The sequence below is a fragment of the Schistocerca americana genome, chromosome 5 (genome assembly GCF_021461395.2).
Source record: "Schistocerca americana isolate TAMUIC-IGC-003095 chromosome 5, iqSchAmer2.1, whole genome shotgun sequence".
Taxonomy (NCBI): Eukaryota; Metazoa; Arthropoda; class Insecta; order Orthoptera; family Acrididae; genus Schistocerca; species Schistocerca americana.
Window position 1 is genome coordinate 554,754,457 of NC_060123.1, and position 19,081 is coordinate 554,773,537.

General features: G+C 45.4%; 1 protein-coding gene across 1 annotated transcript in view; it reads left to right on the forward strand.

The window, feature by feature from the left end:
• The window catches only part of LOC124616525 (atherin-like), a 36,486-nt gene extending 17,862 nt beyond the window's left edge, over window positions 1-18,624 (forward strand). The window contains exon 2 of the mRNA XM_047144840.1: window positions 18,491-18,624. Within this exon, the coding sequence (XP_047000796.1) occupies window positions 18,491-18,624 (134 nt within the window). The remainder of the gene's footprint in view (window positions 1-18,490) is intronic.
• Window positions 18,625-19,081: the final 457 nt, after the last annotated feature.

The window sequence follows — 19,081 nt, forward strand, 5'->3', positions numbered from 1 at the left end:
AAGATAAATGGGAAATACGATACCGCGAGATGACTTTGTCAGAGCGCTAAAACACCAAGCGGAAAAAGTCTCGTGGAGTATACCACAGTCTCTCAGAATTATTGCGATCCTTGGAGAGCCAGCCGTAACAAAATTACTCCACCTGGTGTGCATAGGAGGCATGCGAAATATCTGATACTTCAGTAAGAGGGAAATAATTTCAGTTTCTAAGAATGCCGGTACTAACAGGTGCGAATATTACCGAACCACCAGTTTAAGCAACTGGCAGGTGTGAATGCTGCCGAACCATAAGTTTAATTAGTAGTGGTTACAATATACTGACAAGAATTATTTGTACAAGAATGGAAACACCCAATAGAAACCGACCTCGAGGAAGATTAGTTTGTGTTCCTCAGGTCTATAGGAACCCACAATACGGCAATATAGGGACTTACAGTATATTAGAAAATCGGGTATAGAAAGGTAAACCCACGTTCATAGTATTCGTAGATCTAGAGAAAGCTTTTGACAGTTACTGATTTCTGACATAACCTCCTTATACCATAACTTTCCTTAGCAATGTTGAGTAGTTTTTTTATAATACGAATATTACAGGATCTTTACTTGTTCTTACCATCAATACAGTCCCCTTTTCCTTTCACAGGCTGCTCTAATCCGTGTAATTATCCATGGGTTTTTATATAGCCTTTTAATGTCCTTTCTGATTAACTAATGCTGAAGATAATGATATGATTCATTATGGAATAGGTTAAATTTTATATCAGCATATTGTTTTTATAAATTTCATTCCAAGTGATTTCTTGCAAACTATTCTTAAAACATTTCATCTGGAGTCTTTAACTACTCAAAGAGATTTCCACTGAGCAGAAACTATACTGGAAGGTACTATCTCATTTATTCTAACTAACTGTGCATCATGATGAGCGAGAGCATTTGTTAGTGAGTATACAGTTATTTCCTAATTTTGAGCTTCAAAAATGGTTCAAATGGCTCTGAGCACTATGGGCTTAACTTCTGCTGTCATCAGTCCCCTAGAACTTAGAACTACTTAAACCTAACTAACAAAAGGACATCACACACATCCATGCCCGAGGCAGGATTCGAACCTGCGACCGTAGCGGTCGCGCTTTTCCAGACTGTAGCGCCTAGAAACGCTCGGCCACCCCGGCCGGCTTTGAGCTTCATTATCAAACTTAAGAAAACTCTAAATTCGGGAGGCCATGAGCACTTATTTCAGCATCGCGTACTGCTTGCAGTAGAGAAACAGTTCGGAGACGACGACTACAAACTCACCGGATAAAAGATTATTTACCCTGGTGCGCACGCATAGATGAATCGTTAAGTCTTTACATTTGGTGCTGCCATGGAGTTACGTGCTCAACCAAGCGCACACTGCTTGTACGTGACCATAAGGCTGTAGCGACCAGTGAGACATATATTTTTCAGCCGTACGGTACACTGAAACACGGATAAAAGTGAGGTCTTTATAGAGTACCAAAGAAGGGGCAACCCTTTTCGGCCGTCTCCACGGCAACACTGTGTGTGAATTACGTGGCGTTTCGCGGCGGAATGTCCAACATTTCTACAAGCAATGGTATAACACGCGTAGCCACGAAACAAAACGTCAGAAATTTAATCGGAAAAAAATTAAGACACAGAGGGACCGGAGACGCGTTTCACGGTTTGTGAATCAAAATCGCTTCCAAACACGACAGGAATCACTGCACGCAGTGAGTGAAGGTCGATCTTCACTTTTTAGACAAAGAACATTGCGACGGGACCCGCATGCAATGAAGATTTTGAGTCGGTCACCTCGCAAGAGACCATTTTTAACACAGGCACATAAAGACGGCAACAGCAAAGTTCATCGGGCTGGAAGAACATGTGACTGATTTTCTGAACACTCCCCACTATATTACGATTGGCCTGAAGAATCATCTGACTTGAATCTCATATAAAATCTGTGGGACATGCAGGAACACAGAGTAAAACGCGACATCAGCAACCCCGCGATTTGGTGGGACTGTGCGTTCAATCTCTCAACGAACGGTCAACCCAGAGGTGATATACATGCACAACCTTGCGTTTTCATTTTATGTTGTTTTTTAAATGGTATGTTGTGTTCCGTTCTGTATGTCAAGTGGTGTGCTTTAATTGTGTGTAGACGTGTCGTTCATTAAACTCTGTGGTTTGTAGGCACATGTACATATATATCAAAAGACACAACATACACTGAAGCGACAATATAACTTATCACGGACATATTACACGGTCTTTTGCATGAAAATATTATTTCAACGTTTAATGCCCGTTGTATGAAATACGTAAAGAGCGATGTGAAGCAAAGTACTAGCTCGTCTGTTAACAAAACATCTCAAGTTCTTCCTGCACCGCAGTTCCGTTTAAATTGATAGTGCTTTATTGTCATGTGTTCGCGTAGAAAAATATTATTGTGTAGCATATTTCTAACTTATCGTTTCGGAGTAAGTAAATTACTGGGAATTTACGCAGTTGAGTTAAAAGATAGCCATTATGGGTAAACCACAAGAACTTAATGAAAACCACTATTAATCTTTGCAAATAAATTAAAATTACACTGAAATTAAATAATTAAAATCCAAATTCTGTAAGTTATTGCAGCGGCTCTGAGCCATTTAATACTGTCAATGTTCAAATAAGATGTTGCTACCGCGCAAATGACCGACAGAAATCACTCATACCGCCGCGCTGCATTGCGCGTTCTGATATTCTGCAAAAATAAATTATTTGTTTCCTAACATGCCGGGACGCTAAAGATACACAAACAAAGAATTTTATAGCGAATAAACACATATATTTAAACAAACTGGAACATAAGTACACATACAATGTGTCTCACGTCTATCCTCATTCAAGATCAAGAGCAGAGTAGTTGATTATGCCACTGTTTCACAACTATTATTATTTTTAACATAGAGCAAAGTATATATATATATATATATATATATATATATATATATATATATATATACATATATAATAAATCGATATTGTTTTTAAATACCATTACGTTGAATGATTAATAATTTTGTGTACATTTTTATGTACGTCTTTAAAGAATCTTAATTCAGGAGTCTTAATTAATTGCACTGTTCGTAATGTGAACAACCAGTACAGTTTTCTAAGCCGAAACAGGCGTTTATGTAGTCCAGGGGCGATATTACGCAGTATTACATGATGTTTGTAATGATTTCTTCAGAGATAACTAATTTTTTGACCGGTGAGCTTTTCAGCATGACAATGCACTTTGTCGTAAGGCAGCATCTGTGAGGCAATCGTTTGTTAACAATCATGCGCATTCAAACACAGAGATATTTAAACAGATAGAATACGGCGCTGCAGTCGGCGAAGCCTATATAGGACAACGATTGACTGGCGCAGTTGTTAGATCGGTTACTGTTGTTACAATGGCAGGTTATCAAGATTTAATGAGTTTGAACGTGGTGTTACAGTCGGCGCACGAGCGATGGGACACAGCACCTCCGAGGTAGAAATGAAGTACGACCGTTTCACGATGATGATGATTGGTTCGTGGTGGGCTCAACAGCGCGGTTATCAGCGGCCGTACAAATTCCCGATCTTTGCTCAGTCCAATCTCGCCACTTTCATGAATGATGATGAAATGATGAGGACAACACAAACACCCAGTCATCTCGAGGCAGGTGAAAATGCCTGACCCCGCCGGGAATCGAACCCGGGACTCCGTGCTCGGGAAGCGAGAACGCAACCGCGAGACCACGTGCTGCGGACCAGTTTCACGAGTATACCGTGAATATCAGGAATCCGGTAAAACATCAAATCCACGATAACGCTGCGACCGGAAAAAGATTCTGCAAGAACGGGACCAGCGATGACTGAAGAGAATCGTTCAGTCTGACAGAAATGCAACCCTTCCGTAAATTACTGCAGATTACAACGTTGGGCCATCAGTTAGTGTCAGCGTGCGAACCATTCAATGATACATCATCGATATGGGCTTTTGGAGAAGGCCCACTCGTGTACTCTTGATGACTGCATAGCACAAAGCTTTACGCCTCGCTCGTCAACACCGACACTGGACTGTTGATGACTGAAAACGTGTTGCCTGGTCGGACGAGTCTCGTTTCAAATTATATCCAGTGGATGAATGTGTACGAGTATGGAGACAACCTCATGAATCCATGGACCCAGCATATCAGCAGGGAACTGTTCAAGCTGGTTAAGGCTCTGTAATGGTGTGGGACGTGGACAGTTAACGTGATATATAACCCCTGAGACATCTAGGTACGACTCTGACAGGTAACAAATTCGTAATCGTCATGTCTGATCAGTTGCATCCATTCATGCCCATTGTGCATTCCGACTGACTTGGGCGATTCCAGCAGGATAATGCGACACCCCACATGTCTAGAATTGCTACAGAGTGGCCCCCATACTCCTAAAATTGCTATAGAGGGGCTCCGGGAACAATCTTCTGAGATTAACCACCTCCGCTGGCCACCAAACTCCAACGGTCCAAATGGCTCTGACCACTGCTGAGGTCATCAGTCCCCCATAACTTAGAACTACTTAAACCTAAGTAACCTAAGGACATCACACACATCCATGCCCGAGGCAGGATTCGAACCTGCGGCCGTAGTGGTCGCGCGGTACCAGACTGTAGCGCCTAGAACCGCTCGGCCACCAAGGCCAGCCCACCGAACTCCCCATACATGAACATTATTGAGCATATCTAGGATGCCTTGCAACGTGCTGCTGGGAAGAGATCTCCACCCTCGTATTCTTACAGATTTATGGACAGTCCTACAGGATTCATGGTGCCGGTAGCTGCCTCAAGCACTACTTCAGACATCAGTCGAGTCCATGTCACGTCATGTTGGGCACTTCTGCGTGCTCACGGGTGTCCTACACTGTAATAGGAAGATGTACCTCTTTCTTTGGCTCTCCAGCGTAATGTCCACCAAGCGCTGTAAGGATATTTTCAATAAGTTAGTGGACGGCCGGAGTAGCCGAGCGGTTCTAGGCGCTTCAGTCTGGAACCGCGCGACCGCTACGGTCGCAGGTTCGAATCCTGCCTCGGGCATGGATGTGTGTGATGCCCTTAGGTTAGTTAGGTTTAAGTGGTTCTAAGTTCTAGGGGACTGATGACCTTAGAAGTTAAGTCCCATAGTTCTCAGAGCCATTTGAACCATTTGAATAAGATAGTGTATAATATCGTGACGAACGTATTATATTCATCAACACAAATTTTGTGGAGGTGCGAGTGTGACGTTACACGTACACTCAGGTGGAGATACGAGAAGAGAGAATCGGTGTGCCACAGGTTGCCAGTGCGCGACTGTACAGGTCGTAGCATCTCGCAGGTGAGGTCGCAAGCCGGGCAGCCGTCCGGACGAGAAGGGCCGAGGAGAGACGGGAAGAGACGGAAGAGACGGGAAGAGACGAGACGACACAGCCAATTTACTCGGCCGGCCAGCGTCCGGCGGCGCTCCCGCTCACACACGCGCACACACGCCAGATAACAACAAACATTATTATTTCCTCCAGACGAGGGAGGCACAAGAGGCGGTGGGCCGGCCGGCAGGCCTGGGACGAGCGCAGCGCGGCGCTCTCGATCCGCGAGCAGCGGGCAGCGGGCAGCTAGTTTAAATATTACCTCTTAGGGGCCCCGCCGGAGACAGACGCCTATTATTTTCTGCTCGGCCGAGTGCGGCCTTGGCGGCGCGTCCAGCGGGCTCGTTACCGCGTCTGCGTCCGTCCGCGTCCGCTTCCGCCAGCCCGGCGCACAGTGGCTGCGGGGACTGCAGCAGGTGGGCGACTGTAGGAGGAGGAGGAGGAGGAGTAGGAGGGAGCAGCCGGGGCCGCGTTCGTTGCCATGGAGGCGATCCCAGCCAAGGAGGACCCCTGCCTGGCCTGACGAGTAAATAATCGCTACGCGGAAGCGGACACGCCGTCTCTCGGGCCCGTGATTCACGTACAGCGACGCGAAGCTCATTACTGTGTTACTACCTGGGCTTTCTCCACATGCGCTAGCCACTAAATATTGAATATTATAATGTTAACTGTATTTTCCGTCGCTGCCTTATAGAATATGACAATGATAAGGCTGCTACAGAAGAATTCTGAAGATTAGATGGGTAGATCACGTAACTAATGAGGAGGGTCTGAATAGAATTGAGGAGATGAGAAATTTGTAGTACATCCTAACTAAAAGAAGGGATCGGTTTGTAACACAGATTCGTCTCCTATACAGGGTGTTACAAAAAGGTACGGCCAAACTTTCAGGAAACATTCCTCACACACAAATAAAGAAAAGGTGTTATGTGGACATGTGTCCGGAAACGCTTAATTTCCATGTTAGAGCTCATTTTAGTTTCGTCATTACGTACTGTACTTCCTCGATTCACCGCCAGTTGGCCCAATTGAAGGAAGGTAATGTTGACTTCGGTGCTTGTGTTGACATGCGACTCATTGCTCTACAGTACTAGCATCAAGCACATCAGTACGTAACATCAACAGGTTAGTGTTCATCACGAACGTGGTTTTGCAGTCAGTGCCATGTTTACAAATGCGGAGTTGGCAGATACCAATTTGATGTATGGATTAGCACGGGGCAATAGCCGTGGGGCGGTACGTTTGTATCGAGACAGATTTCCAGAATGAAGGTGTCCCGACAGGAAGACGTTCGAAGCAATTGATCGGCGTCTTAGGGAGCACGAACATTCCAGCCTATGACCCGCGACTAGGGAAGACCTAGAACGACGAGGACACCTGCAATGGACGAGGCAATTCTTCGTGTAGTTGACGATAACCCTAATGTCAGGGTCAGAGAATTTGCTGCTGTACAAGGTAACGTTGACCACGTCACTGTATGGAGAGTACTACGGGAGAACCAGTTGTTTCCGTACCATGTACAGCGTGTGCAGGCACTATCAGCAGCTGATTGGCCTCCACGGGTACACTTCTGCGAATGGTTCATCCAACAATGTGTCAATCCTCATTTCAGTGCAAATGTTCTCTTTACGGATGAAGCTTCATTCTAACGTGATCAAATTGAAAATTTTCACAATCAACATGTGTGGGCTGACGAGAATCCGCACGCAATTGTGCAAACACGTCATCAACATAGATTTTCTGTGAACGTTTGGGCAGGTATTGTTGGTGATGTCTTGATTGTGCCCCATGTTCTTCCACCTACGCTCAATGGAGCACGTTATCATGATTTCATACGGGATACTCTACCTGTGCTGCTAGAACATGTGCCTTTACAAGTACGACACATATGTGGTTCATGCTCGATGGAGCTCCTGCACATTTCAGTCGAAGTGTTCGTACGCTTCTCAACAACAGTTTGGGTGATCGATGGATTGGTAGAGGCGGACCAATTCCATGGCCTCCACGCTCTCCTGACCGAAACCCTCTTGACTTTCATTTATGGGGGCATTTGAAAGCTCTTGTTTACGCGGCCCAGGTACCAAATGTAGAGACTCTTCGTGCTTGTATTGTGGACGGCTGTGATACAATATGCCATTCTCCAGGGCTGCATCAGCGCATGAGGGATTCAATGCGACGGAGGGTAGATGCATGTATCCTCGCTAACGGAGGAAATTTCGAACAATTCCTGTAACAAAGTGTTTGAAGTCACGCTGGTACGTTCTGTTGCTGTGTGTTTCCATTCCATGATTAATGTGATTTGAAGAGAAGTAATAAAATGAGCTCTAACATGTAAACTAAGCGTTTCCGGACACATATCCACATAACATATTTTCTTTCTTTGTGTGTGAGGAATGTTTGCTGAAAGTTTGGCCGTACCTTTTTGTAACACCCTGTATAAGCGGGCAGTGCACGCCAGCGGAACCATTCCGCTGTGAGCTCTATCTGCAACAGCATTGAAGCACTATGCCTCGTCGACGAGTGTATCGTCAACGCCGCCACCGCATGCCTGTCTACAAACTTATTATTAGTGTCGAGAATTAACTTGGGGGTAACGGAACAGCTCAAGCTGTTATATTAAATGGACCTATTTCCTTCCGTGGCTGCAGAATTAATTTTACTTTGGACGTCGCTACTGGAAATTCTGGTAGTTCTTGGTTTACCGTAGCCATCGTTCGTTGTGAAAACGCTTCCCTTCCTGGACTTGAATCATTCGCCGATCGAGATGTCATCGCCTACAAGACGTGGCATTGAGGTATTGATCCGAAGACCCAAAGTAGATTACCAATTTAGTACTGGAGAGAAGCGTGTGGGTTAAAAATCATAGAGGGAGACAAATTCAGTACGCAGAATCAGAGGGATGTAGGTTGCAGTACTTATTTGAAGACGACGAGGCTTGCCCAGGATAAAGTAGATGCATCAAGCAAGTCTTTGGACTGAAGACCACAACAATAACAACAAGTACACTGGACAAATTACATCAGTTGATGAACTATTGGATTGAGAGGTAGCAGTTCTGGTCACGAAAAGTGATAACGATTGGAACAGCGGTGTCCTCACCAATTGTCCCTCCATATCTGCATCCACTGACGCCTATCGGCTGTGGATGACATGGGGGACGACTCTTACTGTCGGTCCGCCACCGTTAGCTGAGTGGTTAGCGCGGCGGAACGCCTCGGTAAGGGGCCCGGGTTCGATTCCCGGCTGGGCAGGAGATTTTCTCCGCTTAGGAACTGGGTGTTGTATTGTCCTCATCATCATTTCATACCCATCTCCGACGTGCAAGTCGCCCAATGTCGCGTCGAATACAATAGGTATTTGCCCTCGGCGGCCGAAGTTCCCCGAATGGGGGACTCCCGGCCCACAGTGCCGTACACTCATTTCATTTGGCACTGTCAGGTCTTCCAAGGCCTGTTCGGACGGATTTTAGTTTAGTTTTTAATTAGGGTAAAGTACCGAAACTTGTATCGACCATCGTATTGTACAGGTTTTTGTTTCTTTATTTTGGTTAGAACAGCTCAGTGACTGCTAGACGATCAGTGAGACAGCTGCTTACGTTCCTGTAGCAGATCAGACGAGTACTCCATTCGTTTGTGACTTACTTTTGCGAACTTCAGACAGGAGCAACGTAGTTTATTTTTAAGGTTACTGTCTAGACTATGTATGGGACAGTGATTGCTGTTTTTGTCATATGCTAGTTGAGATGGTGGCGCTTCGCTCACAGCTGCAGACAGTGTTGGCTCTGGTCATACAGCTTGAGACTTTTGCCAATGGACCCGCTGTGGGGGACTGGACTTGGGGATCTGAGGGACGTCCAAAACGTCCGACATGTTCCCTGATCGGTCCACTACTGTCATCGCCCTGGCTACTGCCCACACTGAGGTTCACCTCTCGCTTGTGGTCGAGTGGAAGGGCGCTCCGAAGAGTGGCAGGCAGCGAAATACTTCCCAGGGGGACGATCAGAGGACCTCCAGAGTTCCTCTGACAGAGAGGTTTCGGGCGCTTTTGACAAAGGCCCTGAGCGAGATGCAGTCCCTAGCCCTGTTCCAGCGGAAGCCCCTCGGTCAGTAGGGCCCGGGCGTTTACAAATGGCTAGATTACTGGTAGTTAAGAGCTCCAACGCTAAGAGCGTAAGGGGGCCATTTAGGGATGCTGCTACGAAAGAGACGAAGGAATCGAGCGCGAACTCCGTGTGCGTACTGGGAAACGCTACTTCCGGATGCCATGGAGGGGGCGCAGGGAACTGCAGGCGATGGTTCATGTTGGTGCTAACAACGTGTGTTCCTTTGGGTCTAAGGGAGTCTCCCTGCTTTCAGGTTGCAAGCTCATGTAAGGACTTCCTGTCTTGCTTCGGAGATGAAGGTGAAGCTCACCGTCTGTAGCAGATTCGACTGTCGTCCCTTGGTGCAGAGACAAGTGGAATCAGAGGCTTAGATGGCTCTGCGACCGTGAGGGCTGCAAATTCCTTGACTTGAGCCATGTGGTGGTGGGTTTTGCGGTTCCACTTAATAGGTCAGGGGTCAGCCACACATAGCAAGTGACTACAGGGGTAGTGGGAGTTGTGTGGAGGAAGCTGGACAGTTTCTTATGTTAGAGAATCCCAGGAAACTACAGACAGCGCTTCAGTCTAAAAGGATGAAGGGAAACACAGGAAGCTGAGTATAGCAACAATTGTGGTTGTAAATTGTTGTAGCTGTGTTGGGAAAGAACCAGAGCTCCAGACACTAATGGAAAGCACTGTAGCTCAAATCTTACAGGTACGGAAAGCTCGGTAATGCCAAAAAAAAAGTTCAGCTGAAATTTTGATAAGAGACAGAACGACCTTCAGTAAGGATAAATTAAATACAATTGGTAGTGGAGTGTTTACTGCTGTCGGAAGTGGTTTACCTTGTAGTTAAATTGACGTACATATTTCCTTTGAGCTAGTACAGGTACAGACTTGACAACCAGAAAAAACTAATAATTGGTTTCTTTTACCGGCACCCCAACTCAGATGATACAGTTGCTGAACAGCTCAAAGAAAACTTGTCTCATATAAAAAAGTCAGTCATCCAACAGTAGTTCATGGACCAGTCTTCCATCGGTATGTTGGCGGAAATGCATGTTTCAAGTCGGTTGTAGGCAAAAAAACGTCTTCCGAAATCGTACTGAATGCTCTCTTAGGATGTTACTATGAACTGTTAATTATTGAGCCCACTCGAAGTGAAATGGTTGCGACAACAAACTTGGCCTCTTAGCAGTCCTGAGCAAATATAGAGACTCATGACGGATAAGGGATTAGTGACTTCATGGTTATTGTAGCGAGTAAACACCGTAACATCCAAAAATAATCGATAATACCTCTATTTAAGAAGCAGAAAAACATTTGACTGGTGCATCCTTAAGAGACAGTCTCCACTCCTTTCAATCTGACTATGCAAGAATATAAGGATAGACGAAATGTGGCCTGAATCCGAAGAAATAGTATCGACGACAATAGAAAGGTATATACCAAATAAATTAATAACGCCGGCCGCGGTGTCCGAGAAGTTCTAGGCGCTTCAGTCTGGAACCGCGCGCCTGCTACGGTCGCAGGTTCGAATCCTGACTCGGGCATGGATGCGTGTGATATCCTTAGGTTAGTTAGGTTTAAGTAGTTCTAAGTTCTAGGGGACTGATAACCTCAGGTGTTAAGTCCCATAGTGGTCAGAGCTATTTTTTAAATTAGTAACAGATGGTGCTGATGTCGCATGGTACACAAAATAAGTCAGGACACTGTTGCAGAAGTAACGAAAAAAAGCATGCCAAATTTAAAAGAACGCGAAACACCTAAGAGTGCCTTAAATTTACACAAGCTTGAAACTTAGCATGAACTTCAATGCGAAATGATTTTAATGATTTTCACAACAAAACTCAGTCTCGAAATTTGGCATAAAACCCAAACAGATTCTGGTCATACGTAAAGTACATCAACGGCAAGACGCAATCAATACCTTCACTGCGCGAAAACAATGGTTATTTTAGTGACGACTATTCCACTAAAGCAGAGTTACTAAATTCTCGTTTTCCGAAAGTCTTTCATCAAAGGAGACGGTATAAATGTTCCAGAATTCGAATCAAGAACAACTGTCAAAATTAGTAAGTTAGAAGTATATACACTTGGTGCGGCGAAGCAGCTTAAACCACTTAATAAAGACAAGGCCTCCGGCCAAGGCTGTATACAAATTGGGTTCCTTTCACAGTTTGCCGATACAATAGCTCCACACTTAGCAACATATAAAACCACTCGCTCGTCGAAAAATCCGTTCTCACACACTGGAAAGTTGCGCAAGTCACATCAATATCCGAGAAACGAGAAAAGAGTGATCCGCTGAACTACGGCCGCATATCACTGACATTGATTTACAGTAGAGCTAGATGTAGATGTCTGATCACTGGATGAGCGTCATGGCTACGCTGAAAGAACTGAACTGGCAACCGCATAAAGATATACGCTACCAGTTCGTGAATGTCTGCTTACAAAATTTATAGAATCAACTTTAAGTGACGAATCTACGATATGTCGCATCAACGTACATATCACTCGCGTAGGGGTCATGAAAATAAGATTAAACTAATTATAGCGCGCTCACAGGCGTTTACGTTTTTGTTTCTCCTGCGCTCCGTACTTGAATGGAAAGGGAATATGACCTATTAAGTAGAAAAATCGAAAGTACCCTCTGCTATGTACTTCACAGTGGTTTTCCGAAGAGGCATGTGGATGCAGTTGTAGATGTACAGTTGCCACATTCCATGGAGGCTTATTATTATGTTTTACCCCGTGTTTCAAATAGTCCCACACATTTGATGTGAGATTTCCTTAGGCTGTCTTCACCACTATGGCGTCGGGGAAGATCATCCGGTTAACACAGATAAATAATGAAAAAAAAAAAAAAACGTTATGGAAAATCAGAAGAAGCAATGGCTCAACAAAAAAAAAAAAAAAAAAAAAAGTTCAAATGGCTCTGAGCACTATGGAACATAACATCTGAGGTCATCAGTCTCCTTGAACTTAGAACTACTTAAACCTAACTAACCTAACGACATCACACACATCCATGCCCGAGGCAGGATTCGAACCTGCGACTGTAGCCGTCGTGCGGTCCGGACTGAAGCGCCTGCAGTGGCTCAGTATTTCCTTACAGCTCACAGACTTAGGCGTGTTCTGTGAAAATGATACATTGAAAGTAGACTCAGAGAAAGATAATGTGACATACTACACGAAAAAATTGAATAACAGTTTATGTAACTTAAGGCAAGATACCATTAACGTCAAATCTGGATTTGTGTTTTCAAATGTAGCTGCATCGCTTCAGCAATTATCTTTAACATCTGCAAACAAGGCCACTTTAACTGCCTAGTCACAGCAACACAAAATGACAGTGATGTGGGGTTATTGGACAAAAGTTTGGTTATAGATGTTTCAGGCAGTTCTGAATATCAGTGCATAATAACGAAACAGCTACAAAATCCACATGCTGCAAAGCATCTACAGACAAGGAATGTAATCGGGAATAATTAAATTGGAGGTTTTTTTTCAGCTTGTGGATGACGCTGATCCTGATGAGGGCTCTGAAATTATTAACAGGGCGATTAAGAACCCAATTACGAACCTTTCTGGCTGGAAAATCCTCGTCGGTTTTGACACCACTACCTCCGTGAAATGAAATATAACTTATAACTTCAAATACGTTTTGTGTCTATGAAAATACATGTGTGTCGAGTGCGACATCTTCCGCCTCTGAACACGGAGCCATTAAAATAAAACTGTTGCTCACGAAACACGGCGAGAAAGAGACAAATATTCCCTAATGTTGGTATTCCCTTGCCGACGCAGATCTAGAGACTTTCGTAACGATAGCAGCTGGAGAGAAGTTCGTTATGCGGTGAGTACACACGTCTCTCTAGAGCTGCATACTGTAAGTAATATACAGTGCAGACTAATAACGCTGTAAAGTGTAGTTCTAGCTTGTATTCGTGGATGATGGTGGAGACCGATGTTCAAAAATTCAAATCGCTCTAAGCACTATGGGACTTAACATCTGAGGTCATCAATCCCCAAGACTTAGAACTACACTACTGACCATTAAAATTGCTACACCCAGCAGAGATGCAGATGATAAACGGGTATTCATTGGACAAACATATTATACTAGAACTGACATGTGATTACATTTTCACGCAATTTTGGTGCATAGATCCTGAAAAATCAGTACCAAGAATAACCACCTCTGGGCATTGAGTCAAACAGAGCTTGGATGGCGTGTACAGGTACAGCTGCACATGCAGCTTCAACACGATACTACAGTCCATCAAGAGTAGTGACTGGCGTATTGTGACGAGCCAGTTGCTCGGCCACCATAGACCAGACGTTTTCAGTTGGTGTGAGATCTGGAGAATGTGCTGGCCAGGGCAGCAGTCGAACATTTTCTGTATCCAGAAAGGCCCGTACAGGACCTGCAACATGCGGTCGTGCATTATCCTGCTGAAATGAAGGGTTTCGCAGGGATCGAATGAAAGGTAGAATCATGGGTCGTGACACATCTGAAATGTAACGTTCAAAGTGCCGTCAATGCGAACGAGAGGTGACCGGGACGTGTAACCAGTGGCACCCCATACCATCACGCCGGGTGATACGCCAGTATGGCGATGACGAATACACGCTTCCAATGTGCGTTCACCGCGATGTCGCCAAACACGGATGCGACCATCATGATGCTGTAAACAGAACATGGGTTCATCCGAAAAAATGACGTTTTGCCGTTTGTGCACCCAGGCTCCTCGTTGAGTACACCATCGCAGGCGCTCCTGTCTGTAATGCAGCGTCAAGGGTAACCGCAGCCATGGTCTCCGAGCTGATAGTCCATGCTGCTGCAAACGTCGTCGAACTGTTCATGCAGACGGTTGTTGTCTTGCAAACTTCCCCATCTGTTGACTCAGGGATCGAGACGTGGCTGCACGATCCGTTACAGCCATGTGGATAAGATGCCTGTCATCTCGACTGCTAGTTATACGAGAACGTTGCGATCCAGTACGGCGTTCCCTATTACCCTCCTGAACCCATCGGCTCCATATTCTGCCAACAGTCATTGGATCTCGACCAATGCGAGCAGCAATGTCGCGATACGATATACCGCAATCGCGATAGGCTATAATTCGACCTTTATCAAAGTCGGAAACGTGATGGTACGCATTTCTCCTCCATACACGAGGCATCACAACACCGTTTCACCAGGCAACGCCGATCAACTGCTGTTTGTGTATGAGAAATCGGTTGGAAACTTTCCTCATGCCAGCAAGTTGTAGGTGTCGCCACCGGCGCAGACCTTGTGTGAATGCTCTGAAAAGCTAACCATTTGCATATCACAGCATCTTCTTCCTGTCGGTTAAATTTCGCCCCTGTAGCACGTCATCTTCGTGGTGTAGCAATTTTAATAGCCAGTAGTGTAATATACAGTGCAGACTAATAATGCTGTAAAGTATAGTTGTAGCTAGGGTTCGTGGATGATGGTGGAGACCGATGTTCAAAAATTTAAATGGCTCTAAGCACTATGGGACATCTGAGGTCATCAGTCCCCTAGACTCAGAACTACTTAAACCTAACTAACCTAAGGACACCACACACATCCGCGCTCCAGGCAGGATTCGAGCCAGCGACCGTAGCGGCAGCGCGGTTACCTTTTCAAGTCCCAAATATATGTTATGGATAAATGCCAGGACCTCAGGCTGGTTCGTCCATTTAGTTCGATGTTGAGGTGCTATTTCAATACAGCTGGAGAGCTTCTGCCGTGTTGTTCTGGTTAGGCGGAATACCAAGTGGGCTGATGCGTCAACGGGAATTTGGATTGAGGAGGGAGGCATGGTAGGGTAGTCCGTGCAGGGTGGCGTAGCGGTTCGCGCATCTCCCTAGTGAGCATGACACCTGGCCTCGAATTCCGGTCCTAGCACAAATTTTCATTCGTCGCTTTAGTCTATAGCTATACTTCATACATGTCTGGGACTTGTAAAGGTTTCTGGAGCAATATAATTTAATTTATAAATTTAATTGTCACGAAGACTATTCTGATGGTGCTTGTCTGGAGTGTAGTCTGGTATGGAAATGATACGTCCATGATCATCATTTAAGACAATAGGAGAACTGAAGCTTTTGAAATGTAATACTGCGGGAGAGTGATGAAGATTAGGTGGATAGAGAGTACAGTAGTCATTAGGATACGCAGTCTTGTGTACGATTCAACTGGTTGTAGAACGGCATAAAACTATTTTCGCACTGAAGACCACATCACAGCAACAAGATTTCAGTGTGTACCAATTAGATTCCTTTCGGAGTATGCTGATGCATTAGTCCCAAACTTAACAATCATATACAACCGTTCGCTCGACGAAAGATCCGAACCCAAAGATTGGAAAGTTGCACAGGTCACACCAATATTCAAGAAAGGTAGTAGGAGTAATCCACTAAATTACAGGCCAATATCGTTAACGTCGATATCCAGCAGGATTTTAGAACATATATTGTGTTCGAACGTTATGAATTACCTCGAAGTAAACGGTCTATTGACACACAGTCAAACGTGGGTTTAGAAAACATCGTTCCTCTTAAACACAACTAGCTCTTCATTCACATGAAGTGCTGAGTGCTTTAGACAAGGGATTTCAGATCGATACCGTATTCCTGGATTTCCGGAAGGCTTTTGACCCTGTACCACACAAGCGGCTCGTAGCGAAATTGCGTGCTTATGGAATATCGTGTCAGTTATGTGACTGGATTTGCGATTTCCTGTCAGAGAGGCCACAGTTCGTAGTAATTGATGGAAAGTCATCGAGTAAAACAAAAGCGATTTCTGGCGTTTCCCAAGGTAGTGTTATAGGCCCTTTGCTGTTCCTTATCTATACAGGGTGTTACAAAAAGCTACGGCCAAACTTTCAGGAAACATTCCTCACACACAAATAAAGAAAAGATGTTATGTGGACATGTGTCCGGAAACGCTTAATTTCCATGTTAGAGCCCATTTTAGTTTCGTCAGTATGTACTGTACTTCCTCGATTCACCGCCATGACTTCATACGGGATACTCTACCTGTGCTGCTAGAACATGTGCCTTTACAAGTACGACACAATATGTGGTTCATGCACGATGGAGCTCCTGCACATTTCGGTCGAAGTGTTCGTACGCTTCTCAACAACAGATTGGGTGATCGATGGATTGGTAGAGGCGGAACAATTCCATGGCCTCCACGCTCTCCTGACCGAAACCCTCTTGACTTTCATTTATGGGGGCGTTTGAAAGCTATTGTCTACGCAATCCCGGTACCAAACGTAGACACTCTTCGTGCTCGTATTGTGGACGGCTGTGATACAATACGCCATTCTCCAGGGCTGCATCAGCGCATCAGGGATTCCATGCGACGGAGGATGGATGCATGTATCCTCGCTAACGGAGGACATTTCGAACAATTCCTGTAACAAAGTGTTTGAAGTCACGCTGGTACGTTCTGTTGCTGTGTGTTTCCACTCCATGATTAATGTGATTTGAAGAGAAGTAATAAAATGAGCTCTAACATGGAAAGTAAGCGTTTCCGGACGCATGTCCACTTAACATATTTTCTTTCTTTGTGTGTGAGGTATATTTCCATAATGTTTGGCCGTACCTTTTTGTAACACCCGGTATAAACTATTTCTGAGACAATCTGAGCAGCCGTCTTAGGCTGTTTGCAGATGACACTGTCGTTTATCGACTAATAAAGTCATCAGAAGATCAAAACAAATTGCAAACCGATTTAGAAAAGATATGTGAATGGTGCGAAAGTTGGAAGTTGACTGTAAATAACGAAAAGTGTTAGGCCATCCGCATGAGCGGTAAAAGGAACTCGTTAAACTTCCGTTACACGATAGATCAGTGTAATCTAAAAGCGGTAAATTCAACTAAATACCTGGGTGTTACATCTTGGGTTGTCGGGTGTTCTGCCGGATATCAGCGTCGTACTTGCACGATATTTCGGTCACGTAGCTCGAGACCTTCATCAGGTGCGACCTGATGAAGGTCTCGAGCTACGTGACCGAAATATCGTGCAAGTACGACGCTGATATCCGGCAGAACACCCGACAACCCAAGATGTCATTAGATCGCCGGGAAAGCCTGAAGAGTTACACCTGGGGATTACAATTACGAACAACTTAAATTGGAAGGAACACACAGAAAATGTTGTAGGGAAGGCTAACCAAAGACTGCGTTTTATTGGCAGGACACTTAGAAAATGTAACATACCTACTAAGGAGACTGCCTACTCTACGCTTGTCCGCTCTCTTTTAGAATACTGCTGCGCTGTGTGCTATCCTTACCAGAAGGGCAGCACGTTTTGTATTATCGCGAAATATGGGTGAGAGTGTCAGAGAAATGATACACGATTTGGGCTGGACATCATTAAAAGAAACGCGTTTTCCTTTGCGACGGAATCTTCTCACGAAATTGCATTCAGCAACTTTCTCGTCGGAATGCGACAATATTTTGTTGAGACCGACCTACATAGGGAGGAACGATCAGCACGATAAAACAAGGGAAATCTGAGCTCGTAGGGAAAGATACAGGTGTTCATTCTTTCCGCGCGCTATAGGAGATTGGAATAATAGAGAATTGTGAAGATGGTTCGATAAACCCTCTGCCAGGCACTTACATGTGATTCGCAGAGTATCCATGTAGATGTAGATGTAGATGTAGATGTATGGTGATGGATGTAGAAACGATCGATGGCGTAGTCGCTGTAGCAGTTTTGAGTACGGAAAAATCAAGAATAATACGAAGCTGTGACTGTGACGGCCAGCCGGAGCACCTCGTCCAGCGGCCCTAAATAATGCGGGCCAGCGATGGGTGATTTGTGTCGGCCGGCGGGTCGCGCCGCCGAGCGGCGACCGCCCGCAGAGGGCGGCGCTGCCGGCTGCACCCACGCGGCCGGGAACGGCGTTCGGATGGGGCCGTGCCGGGCCAGCCCGACTGAAATAATTAGCGCGAGGCTGCATACAGCCGCACCTGATGGAGAACCCGTGTCGCCGCGCCAAACTCGCGCCGCTGATTGGGTTGCGCGGTCGACGCCATCCGCCGCCGCTGCCGCCGCCGCCGCCGCCGCCGCCGCCCGCACCCCTCCACCGCGCCCTTGATCACTGTCTGGTAACGGACGCGTACACTTTTCAGTCGCTATTTAGTAACTAATGCACTAATGCCTGTCTCTGCCGGCACTCCCACACCTATTCAGTGCAAAGTGCGCCGCCAGAGAGTCGAATGGACTTCGCACAACACCGGCTGCTCTTCCAGGTTGCGTGGGCGCGCAACGTGTCCCGGAATTGTTCAGCGCCGATTATTTGAGTCTGATTAGTACTGTTCCGCTGCTTAAACTTCCATTTTCATCGTATCATTAATATCAAATGAAACAATAAATTTACTTTTACCATTCACAGTATATATCCTGAACGCGTTTCGAAAGTTTAAACGTCCATCATCGGCTACAGATATCTGTATTAATATACACTACTGGCCATTAATATTGCTACACCACGAAGATGACGTGCTACAGGCGCGAAATTTAACTGACACGAAGAAGATACTGTGATAATCAAA